General features: G+C 37.6%; 1 protein-coding gene across 1 annotated transcript in view; it reads right to left on the bottom strand.

Annotated features, from left to right (window-relative positions):
* LOC308663027 (vomeronasal type-2 receptor 26-like) overlaps positions 1 to 12,269 on the bottom strand; it is a gene marked incomplete at its 3' end in the record, with an annotated part of 43,615 nt that overhangs the window by 27,556 nt on the left and 3,790 nt on the right. The window contains exon 2 of the mRNA XM_081319170.1: positions 11,164 to 12,049. Within this exon, the coding sequence (XP_081175296.1) occupies positions 11,164 to 12,049 (886 nt within the window). The remainder of the gene's footprint in view (positions 1 to 11,163; positions 12,050 to 12,269) is intronic.

Below are 12,269 nucleotides of genomic sequence, written 5' to 3'. Positions count from 1 at the left end.
ACAAGGAGAGATATCATCTCTCTAAACTCTGAGTGAGTCAACAAGGAGGTGCCCAAAGGGGGGAGTCACAAATGGGGTCAAATTTTGAAAATGCAATAAAGATTGAGACGGTAGAACTTTCTCCCAAACATCCATTAGAAAAATCTCTTGATATATTCAAGTCTCAAGAGAGAATTTTAGCATGAGTCTGAAATGTCAATCCTCAGTGTGGATAGAGTTGATTCTGGTTTTCCTTTAATAAGAGATATGTGGCGATTTTTGTTCATGTGATATTTTTCTCTCTTACAATGTTCCAAAGCAGAACAAAGTCCCAGAAAATCAATTTTATTCATTATAGTCATCAAAATTTGTCATAATTACTGTCAGGACATTTCAATTTTGGGGGGGAAAAGTAGATATTTTTCTTCATGGGAGAAAACCTATTATTTATTTATAAAGTGCAACTAAACAATAGAAGAAACCGGAAGATGATTGTGGTCAGGGACCAGTGAATAATAACAATAACAACAACAACAACAACAACAACAACAACAACAACAACAACAATAATAATAATAATAATAATAATAATAATAATAATAATAATAATAATAATAATAATAATAATAATAAGTTGGAAGGGACCTTGAAGGTTATCTAATACAACCCCCTGCTCAGGCAGGAAACCCTATACCATTTCAGACAAATGGCTGGCCAGTCTCTTCTTAAAAACTTCCAGTGTTGGAGCATTCACCACTTCAGGAGGCAGGTTGTTCCACTGGTTAATTGTTCTAACTGTCAGGAAGTTTCTCCTTAGTTCTAGGTTGCTTCTCTCCTTGACTAGTTTCCATCTGTTGCTACTTGTCCTACTTTCAGGTGCTTTGGAGAATAGCTTGACTCCCTCTTCTTTGTGGCAGCCCCTGAGATATTGGAACACTGCTATCATGTCACCCCTCACCCTTCTCTTCATTAAACTACACATACCCAATTCCAACAACCGTTCCCTATATGCTTTAGCCTCCAGTCCCCAAATCATCTCTGTTACTCTTCTCTGTACTCTTTCCAGAGTCTTGACATCTTTTTTACATCGTGGTGACCAAAACTGGATGCAATATTCCAGGTGTGGCCTTACCAAGGCATTTTAAAGTGGTATCAGTACTTCACGTGATCTTGATTCTATCCCTCTATTAATGCAGCCTAGCACTGTGTTGGCTTTTTTGGCAGCTGCAGCACACTGTTGGCTCATATTTAAGTGATTGTCCACTAGGACTCCGAGATCTCTCTTACAGTTAATACTATTGAGCAAGGTACCACCTATACTATACCTGTGCATTTGATTTTTCCTGCCTAAATGTAGAAACTTACTTTTTTCACCATTGAATTTCATTTTGTTAAATAGTGCCCAGTGTTCGGGTCTGACAAGATCCTCTTGTATCTTAAGCCTATCTTCTGGAGTATTGGCTATTCCTGCCAGCTTGGTGTCGTCTGCAAATTTGATGAGTTCCCCATCTATCCCCTCATCCAAATCATTGATGAAGATGTTGAAGAGCACCGGACCCAGAACAGAGCCCTGGGGCACCCCACTACACACTTCCTTCCATGTAGATGCAGTTCCATTGAGGACCACACACTGAGTACGGCCTGTCAGCCAGCTATGGATCCATCTGGAGGTGGTGCTATGTAATCCACATTTTTCTATCTTATCAAGTAGTAGGTTGTGATCTACTTTATCAAATGCCTTACTGAAGTCCAAGTAAATTATATCTACAGCATTCCTCTGGTCCACTAGTTTTGTCACTTGGTCAAAGAATGTAATAAGATTTGTATGGCATGATCTGTTTTTGACAAACCCATGTTGACTTTTAGTGATGACTTTGTTTGCATCAAGGTGTTCGCTGATTTGTTGTTTGATTATCTTTTCCAGAATCTTCCCAGATATTGAGGTCAGGCTGATAGGTCTGTAGTTTCCTGGATCTATTTTTTCCCCTTTTTTGAAGATGGGAACTACATCAGCTCTCTTCCAGTCCTCTGGTAGTTCCCCAGTGCTCCAGGATCTTTGAAAAATATAGTTCAGTGGTTCTGAGATCACATCTGCCAGTTCCTTGAGAACCTTGGGGTGTAATCCATCTGGTCCTGGTGATTTGAACTCGTCTAGGCTGGACAGGTGCTCACTTACCATTTTCTTGCCTAGCTGAGCTTGCATTTCTATTCTGTTTTTTATGGCACTGGTTTGGGTAGGTTGGACTGTTTTTTCCCTTTGTGTAAAGACAGATGCAAAAAACAAATTAAATAGTTCTGCTTTCTCCCTATTGCTTGTCACCTTCTTGCCACTTTCCCCCACTAATGGACCAATCATTTCCTTAACTTTTTTCTTGTTTTTATATGTTGCAAGAAGCATTTTTTGTTATTTTTGACTTTGGTCACAAGCCTTAGTTCATTTTGAGCCTTAGCTTTCCTCACTTCATCTTTGCAGGCACGGGCTATTTGCTGATATTCTGACTTAGTTATGTGCCCCTGTTTCCACTTCTTATACTTGTTCTTTTTATCTTTCAATTTATCAGAGAGTTCTTTATGCAGCCATGCAGGTTTGTTTTGAGAGCTGTTATTTTTCTTCTTTGTTGGTATTGTACTAGACTGGGCCTTTATTATCTCACTTTTCAAAATTTCCCAAGCTTCTTGAGTTGTTTTCCCCTTTAGGATTCTCATCCATGGAATTCTTCCCATGGTCTCTCTAAGTTTACTGTATTGAAATTAGCTCTTTTAAAGTCCAACACTCTAGTTTGGCTGTGTTCTATTGCTTGTGCTTCCATAATGTTGAATTCCAATATTGCGTGATCACTTCCACCCAAGGTTCCTGTGGCTTCGACACTTTCTATCTTTTCATCTCTGTTAATGAGAATTAAATCCAATATGGCTACTCTCCTGGTTCCATTCTCTACTTTTGGGGAAAGAAAGTTGTCTGCTAGGTTTGTCAGGAAGAGAGAGAGAAAAAATGAGAGAGAGAGAGAGAGAGAGAGAGAGAGAGAGAGAGAGAGAGAGAGAGAGAGAGAGAGAGAATGCAGGAAAATATGAATAGGTAAAATTAGGATAGCATCACATTTTGATGCTATCCTACAGTCCTTGCTTAGGTGTGCATGAAGAATCAGTCAGGAAATGGAGTGGGTTAAGTTATTAATTTTGGGGCATCCAATATGGCCCAGGGCAGGGCTAGCAGAGGGAGATCCTTGGCACCCCCTCTTTGAAACCAGATCATCTAGTTGGACCCAGGAACCAGCCTTTCTCTTTGGCATCCCTTGATTGTGTAAGAACCTCCCTGGAGATCCTGAAAGACCCAAATACCTCAAGATTAGGCAAGATCTATTGTTTCTGTGATGTCAGTAAAGGAAATATTTATAGCTCAGGGTTGAAATGAGGGGTCTTTGGTGCTCTCTTAGGTTGTTTGTATTCTTTCAAACATTTCAGTACCTGAGGAAGGTAACATCACCAGTACTAGTAACATCACTTAGCAATGATGATGGTACCTAGTTTGGTAGCCTGTTGTTGATGTGTCCTTAGTGATTGATTGATTGATTAATCAAATTAATATAGACAGACATGTCACCAAAAGTGATTCTGGGCAGTGTTCAATGATCCAATTAAAAAAATAAATAAAGACAGCTGAAGGGAGCTTTGGAAGGTAGCTCAGACTGAGCTTGACCTATATGCTGTCAAAATGGTTCTGGCCAATGAAGGGTGTGAAAACAGGATCGTGAAGACAATTCCATCAGGAGTTTTCTGCTTTTTTAAAGTCAGTTTCCTGGGCCTGGTTTTTCCCACTTAGCAATGCATCATCAATGGTCATAATCATAATAGAAAAGTTGGAAGGGACCTTGGAGGTCATCTAGTCCAACCCCTGCTCAGTCAGGAAACCCTATATCATTTCAGTCCAATGGCTCTTCTTAAAAACTTCCAGTGTTGGAGCATTCACAGCTTCTGGAGGCAGGTTGTTCCACTGGTTAGTTGTTCTAACTGTCAGGAAGTTTCTACTTAGTTCTAGGTTGCTTCTCTCCTTGACTAGTTTCCATCCATTGCTTCTTGTCCTGCTCTCAGGTGCTCTGGAGAACAGTCTGGCTCCCTCTTCTTTGTGGCAGCCCCTGAGATATTGGAACACTGCTATCATGTCATCCCTAGTGCTTCTCTTCATTAAACTAAATTCCAGCAACCGTTCCTTATATGTTTTATCCTTCAGGCCTCTAATCATCTTTGTTGCTCTTCTCTGTACTATTTCCAGAGTCTCAACTTTTTTTTTTTACATCGTGGGGACCAAAACTGGATGCAGTATTCCAAGGGTGGCCTTACTGAGGCATTCTAAAGTGGTATTAATACTTCACGTGATCTCGATTCTATCCTTCTGTTAATACGTCCTCGGACAAGCGCTGGCTCTTCGGCTTTGAAACGGAGATGAGCACCGGCCCCTAGAGTCGGAAACGACTAGCACGCATGTGCGGGGGAACCTTTACCTTTACCTAGTACTGTGTTGGCTTCTTTGACAACACCTGGCTCATATTTGATTGTCCACTAGGACTCCAAGATCCCTCTCACAGTTACTACTTTTGAACAAGGTATCCCTTATACTATACATGTACGTTTGATTTTTCTTGCCTAAATGTAGAACCTTACTTTGTTCACCATTGAATTTCATTTTGTAGGATAGCGCCCAGTGTTCAATTCTGACAAGATCCTCCTGTATCTTAAGCCTGTCTTCTGGCATGTTGGCTATTCCTGCCAGCTTGGTGTCATTTGGATGGCTTCTTGAAACTCCCATTTCTTTCCCAGGTTCTCCCTCTCCCCCCATTTCTAGGGCAAGTTGAGTAGTGACAGGAGGGAGATGACATGTATGCTCAAATAAAGGACAACCCCATAGACAAATGGACATGTAGACTAAAAGCAAGGTAGAACTGCAAAAAACAGCAATAGCTTTGTGAAATCTTACTTCCATATTTCTGGAAATCAACTCTATAAAATATTGTGCTATGCTGCTGTTCGGGATCTCAGCTCCCTTAACAGCTGGGACCATTGTTAGAGATTAAACTTGATTTGGGTGACAATATTATATAATGGAGTAAAAGCACCTTTAAGGAGTTAAACGGCCTAAGGGTGTGGCTGTAATTATTCCACATAAAAGAGAGTTAGATGTTACACGTAGTTGCTCTTGTATATGTGTTTGATGTTAGTGTTTGGATACCTCTTGTTCTCTTGTTTGCTAACTTGATATTTATTCTCTCAAGAATCAACTGCTTGCTACAGTGTATATTGTTTTTGATATTGGTAAGCAGCTTTTGTATTTTGATACTATGTTTTTTATGGACTGACTTTTATGTGCATGATACTGGATTGATACTTGGACTATTTCTTACTGTGTTTCTTTTTGTTGTCTGAGTAAAAATAAGTTATAAAACTCGTGTTAGTGCATTACTGTTTGCCTAAAAGTCCCAGTACAACTTCCACTGTGTATTAATAATACTCTGTTAAACAAACCATTTTTTCAACAACATATTCTAACAATGGTTATGGGCCCAGATCCAGTGTGGTGCTGAGGACAGGCACAGTATTGTATTTATATTTCCTAACTGAGTTTTCAAATTCAGACAATGGCACAAGGACTATTCAATCCATTCTGCATTACCCGGCTTAATGGGTCAAACTACGTATCCTGGTCTACACAATGTAGTTTGCTATTACAAAATCAAGGTCTTTGGAAAATAGTCCATAATCCTCCTGATGTAACTGCCTGGGATCCAACTAATGAAGAAGATAACAAGAAGATTGTAGACTTCAATAAAGACAATGATAAGGCTTTATCTATCATTGGGCTAACATTAGGAGACCAACAGCTAGTCCATGTGCGTGGAGAAGAATCTGCTGCTAAATGTTGGGCTAAGTTGAAAAAGATTTTTGTTCGGGACAGTGTTGGTGCTCATATAAATCTTACCAGAAAGCTATTTAGAGCTAGACTGGAAAAGAATGGCGATATGTTAGCTCACCTTAACTTTATAAAAGCAACTTTGTTGGAACTGCAAGAAAAAGAACTTATTTTCTCAGAGCTTCACCAGGTTTACATCATTTTATCATCATTGGATGAGAGCTACGATGCCTTTGTATCGTCCTTGGAGGTTTTGTCCAAAGAAGACCTAACTGTTTCTTCAATAACTGGAAGGTTGTTGGAAGAATCACGATGTCGTATGGAGAGAAAACAGTTGAGAGAGCCATTGCAACAAGAAATAAAGAAGACTGAATCTGCTTATATTTTAAGGAAATGCTTTAATTGTGGGTTAAAGGGACATATTGCTAAGTTTTGTCAGAATAGTAATTGTCAGAGAAAGGAAAGCCATAGAAAGAATAAAAAGCTGATTAATGTAGCTGTAGCTAATAGAACTACTAATAACCACAATTGGTGGGTGGTAGATAGTGGAGCTACACACTGTATTTCAAAAATAAAAAGGGATTTTGAAAATATAAGGTCTAGTAAAAAATATATTTCTATGGCTAATGGCTGGAGAGTCAAGGTCTCTGGAGAGGGTAAGGTTTACTGTTCATTTTTAAAACAAAATTTGGAAATGCTATATGTTCCCAGATGTGATTATAATCTATTATCAGTTAAGGCATTATTGGAAGCAGGTTTTAAAGTTACTTTCCAAGGGGAGGAATGTCTTATTCAAAAGAATGAAGTGAACTTAATAGCTAATATGAAAGACGGTTTGTTTGTAATTAGCAATGATCCTATAATAATGGCTACTACTTGTACAAATCAAAAACCACATGATGAATGTATTCATTTATTACATAGAAGATTGGGTCATGTGAATTTTAATACACTAAAAAGAACTGTAGCTTTGTCTAATGGGTTTAAGTTAAAGGCTTGTAAGAAATATCTACAGTGTAACGTATGTGGTAGAGAAAAGAGCAGGGCAGCACCAGCTAATAGGTTAGATGGATTTAAAACCACAACTCCATTAGAACTGGTATTTATGGATTTGATAGGTCCTATGAAACCCAGTTTAGGGGGTGCTTGCTACATATTAAATATTCTAGACCATTATAGCAGATATGGGTTCTGTTATCTCCTTACGTCAAAAACTGAAACTATACAAACAATATCTAATTGGCTCAAGTTTGTACAAAGGAAAACTCAGTTAAATGTAAAAACCATAATAACAGACAATGGAACTGAGTTTGTTAATAAACAGTTCAATGAGCTGTTAGTTTCAGAGGGAATAGAGCATAGACGTACAGCTCCTTATAGACCTCAGCATAATGCATTTGTTGAACGGAGGGGCCAAACATTGCAAGCTATGATTAGATCTATGATTGAAGATTCTGGTTTACCTGATAGCTTATGGGGAGAAGCAGCAAAATGTGCTAATCATATTTTAAACAATGTGGTTAGTTCAGCTACAGGTAAAATTCCTTATACCTTATGGTATAAGAGAAAACCAAATCTTAGTTATATTCACACATTTGGGACACCTGCTTGGGTACATATTCCAAGTTCAATAAGAAATAAAGGAGAACATAGAGCTAAACAATTATTTTTTGTTGGCTATGAGTTAAACCATAAGTCTTATCGGTTCTGGGAGAAAGGTACTAAAAACATTTATTGTAGTTCTAGCGCTGTTTTTCAAGAACAGTCAGGCTGGGAAAGGGTAGAAGATATTGTATATATTCCTCAACAAGATTTAACTAACTCCTCAAATGAAAGTGATAAAGAAGAGGAGAAACCTGCTAGAGAGATTAAACAAGAACCACTGATAGTGGAGACAGGAGAGGAAGAAGATAATAATGTAAATGTACCTATAAGTCCAATAATTCTCAGAAGGTCTAACAGGGAAAGACGACAGCCTGATCGTTTCGAGGCAGGTTTAATTTGTCAAATAGACATTGAACCTTCTAATGTTGAAGAAATAAAAATGTATCCTGAGAATGAAAGAAAGAATTGGAAAGTAGCTATGGATAAAGAAATAAAGTCTTTGCAAGATCTTAATGTTTATCAAGAGGTTAAAATACCTAAAACAGAAAAGTTAATTGGATGTAAATGGGTTTTTAAACTGAAAGAAAGTGTTACAGGAGAGGTAATACATAAAGCAAGATTAGTTGCTCAAGGATTTGCACAGAATAATAGTGATTATGATGTTGTATTTTCCCCAACGTTAAGAGCTTCCACTCTTAGGGCTGCTTTAGTTTGGGCAGCAAATAAGAATTATAGTATAAAACATGTAGATATTGAAACTGCTTATTTGCATGCAACATTAAACCATGATATATATATGAAAGTTCCATCAGGAATAGAAAGTAAGGTAGGGTACTGTTGGAAACTGAATAAGAGTTTGTATGGTTTAAAACAGTCAGGTTATGAGTGGAATAGATGTTTAGTAAAAGAGTTAAATAGTTTGGGATTTAAAGCTAGTATTGCAGATCCTTGTTTATTTATAAAACAGCAAAATAGTGAATTATCATTGTTATTATTATTCACTGATGATATTGCTATTATAGCAAAAGATGAAACAGAAACTGAAAGAATAATTTCAGGGTTAAAAAGAAAATTTAGAGTAAAAGATCTAGGAGCTATTAGTCATTATCTAGGGCTGGATATTGTCAGGACTAGTAAAGGATTTAAACTGTCTCAAGCTAAGAAAATTAATGGTTTGCTGAAACGTTATAATATGGAAAACTGTAAACCAGTAAAAACACCTATGGTTCAAGGTTTTGAGAGTTCAGCAGATAACAGCAATGTCTTTGATAAAAAGATATATCAATCATTAATAGGCAGCTTGATGTATTTATGTAATTGGTCAAGACCTGACATAGCATTTACAGTTAATCATTTAGCTAGATATTGTGAGAATCCTACAACCAGATGTTGGCAAGGTGCGAAAAGAGTTTTAAGATATTTGAAGCACACCATACATTATTCTCTATACCTAGAGCCAACAAAGGAATTGGAACTAAAAGCATTTGCAGATGCTAGTTTTGCATCTGATACTGTAACCAGGAAATCCACTTCAGGATTGGTTGTATTATTGGGAAACGCTTTAGTAGGATGGAGGTCTAACAGACAGAAGCATATAAGCTTATCAACAACTGAATCCGAATTTTCTTGTTTATCTTTATTATGTACTGAGCTATTGGTATGGAAACAATTATTGTTTGATATGGGTTTAAATTGTAATGAACCAATAAAAGTGTATGAAGACAATCAAGCAGCTATAAAATTAGCAACTAATGCTGCAGTGAAAACTAGATCAAAACATATGGATCTACGGTATCTAAATGTCAGACAATGTGTTAAAGATAATTTGATTAAACTGGAATATTGTGCAACTGAAGATAATATTGCTGACCAGTTTACTAAAGCTCAGGGTGCTATAAAGCATAAATCTGTTTGTGATATGTGTAATTTGAGATTGTAAAAATATATGTATAATATGCCACCCAAAAGGGGAGATTGTTAGAGATTAAACTTGATTTGGGTGACAATATTATATAATGGAGTAAAAGCACCTTTAAGGAGTTAAACGGCCTAAGGGTGTGGCTGTAATTATTCCACATAAAAGAGAGTTAGATGTTACACGTAGTTGCTCTTGTATATGTGTTTGATGTTAGTGTTTGGATACCTCTTGTTCTCTTGTTTGCTAACTTGATATTTATTCTCTCAAGAATCAACTGCTTGCTACAGTGTATATTGTTTTTGATATTGGTAAGCAGCTTTTGTATTTTGATACTATGTTTTTTATGGACTGACTTTTATGTGCATGATACTGGATTGATACTTGGACTATTTCTTACTGTGTTTCTTTTTGTTGTCTGAGTAAAAATAAGTTATAAAACTCATGTTAGTGCATTACTGTTTGCCTAAAAGTCCCAGTACAACTTCCACTGTGTATTAATAATACTCTGTTAAACAAACCATTTTTTCAACAACATATTCTAACAACCATTTTGCTGAAAAACTTCATTAAATGTTTCGTGAAAGTCCATCACTGATCTCTGGCTCTGATTGGCTTTTATCCAAGGCTGAACCATTTTGGGACAAGAAAATAATAATAATAATAATAATAATAATAATAATAATAATAATAATAATAATAATGATGATGATGATGATGATGATGATGATGATGATGATGATGATGATGATGATGATGGAAGGAACCTTAGAGGTCATCTAGTCCAACTCCCTGCTCAGGCAGGAAACCCTATACCATTTCATACAAATGGCTGACCAGTCTCTTCTTTAAAACTTGCAGTGTTGGAGCATTCACAGCTTCTGGAGGCAAGTTGTTCCACTGGTTAATTGTTCTAACTGTCAGGAAGTTTCTCCTTAGTTCTAGGTTGCTTCTCTCTTTGGTTAGTTTCCATCTGCTGCTTCTTATCCTGCCTTCAGGTGCTTTGTAGAATAGCTTGACTCCCTCTTCTTTGTGTCAGCCTCTGAGATATTGGAACACTGCTATCATGTCACCCCTCATCCTTCTGTTCATTAGACTAGAAATTCCCAATTTCAAAAACCGGTCCTCATATGTTTTAGCCTCCAGTCCCCTGATCATCTTTGTTGCTCTTCTCTGTGCTGTTTCTAGAGTCCCAGGTTAATTCTTGCCTTTGTGTTATCTGCAAGGGAAACTGCTCTTAGATATAAATAATAATCGCATTTTCAGATTCAGAAGTTGCTATGTGGATCTTATGATGAAGCTTCCCATATGTCACTGTGATCTGCAAGGCCATATTCCTTATGTCTCCATTTGCCTACCAAACAGTCCCATTCATCTGGAAACTGATTTTATCCACAGTATTGTGACTAAAAATGAGACTTGCTATATTGCTATTGATTTCTTTAGGAATACAGAGGAAAATAAATACAGGTAGCTTTAGAAATAAGAGGAATATTTCCTCCCTATGAGCATCTTGCTCCTTTCCTTTCCATATTGGTCAATTTTAAACCAATGATAATGCTACTATTTATTATTTTAATCTTTTGTTTTCTTTTGTCTTTATTTAAGTTGCCGAGAGTCAACTCTAGCCAAGAAGGACAGCACTTAGATTTAAAAAACAAATGAACATTAAATGACCAAAATCTGTTAATCAGACCTACTAAATGACATATTTGAAAAATAATAGATTTGCAAAAGTCATTTATTCCTATTTTATTTTGACATCAAATGTTCTCTGGTATTCAGATCTGGCCTAAAAATAATAATATAGCACTTGGGGATGAAAATACAGCCCAGCAATCCAACACTGGAGGCCAAGATAGAGAAGACCTGAACAGCCACCATGTGCTTCCCCTTGGTGCTCAGGTAGGCTGGAACAAATGACACCCAAACACTGCAGAAAACCAGCATGCTGAAAGAGATCAGCTTGGCTTCATTGAAGGCCCCAGGGAGATTCCTGGCCAGAAAAGCCACCATGAAGCAGATAGCAGACAGGAAGCCCATGTAACCGAGAGCAGCGTAAAACATGGCAACGGAGCCTTCATTGCATTGTAGGATGATCTCTCTAGGTTGGGAATGCATGTCTGAGTCAGGGAATGGCGGGAAAGTTCCCAACCAGATGGTGCAAATGACAAATTGGAGACCAGAACAGGAAAGGACAATGGAGTTGGCCAAGCTCTTCCCCAGCCATCTCTGCACTTTATTCCCTGGTTTGGTGGCCAAGAAGGATAACACCACCATGATCGTTTTGGCCAAGATTGAAGAAATGGCAACTGAGAAGAAAATGCTGAAGGCAGTTTGTCGGAGGAGGCAGGTCACCCTCTTTGGCCGGCCAATGAACAGGAAGGAGGTCAAGATGGAAAGCAGAAGGGAGACCAGAAGGATGTAGGAAAGGTCCCGGTTGTTGGCTTTGACAATTGGTGTTTCCATGAATTTAATGAAGATCCCCAATCCAAAGCCTGTGGTTAAAGAGAGGAATGAGGCAATGGAAGTCAGGATGATCCCCAGATTTTCCTTATAAGAAAGGTAGCTTTGAATCTTGGGAATACAGTGAACTCGATTGGTGTTTGGATGTTGATCTTCAGGACATTTGGTACATTTGTCTGCATCTGAAAAAGAGCAAGAATGCAGTCTCCCTTTAACATACCATTTACTGTAATAAAATGTATTGTTTAAGTAAAATAGGTTTTGGTTTGACTACATATAAAGATTTGTAAAGATGAAGTCAAAGTGTTTCTTCATTTCCCTACATCTAGAAAGTCTTAATATTACTTTTCTTTTTTGATGTCACCATTTTCTCATGGAACTTGTGAAGAGAGTAGAAAGGAA

The sequence above is a fragment of the Vipera berus genome (genome assembly GCF_964194415.1).
Source record: "Vipera berus genome assembly, chromosome: 2".
Classification (NCBI taxonomy): domain Eukaryota; kingdom Metazoa; phylum Chordata; class Lepidosauria; order Squamata; family Viperidae; genus Vipera; species Vipera berus.
The sequence above is the reverse complement of the archived record's forward strand: the minus strand, read 5'-3'. Positions and strand labels throughout refer to the sequence as shown.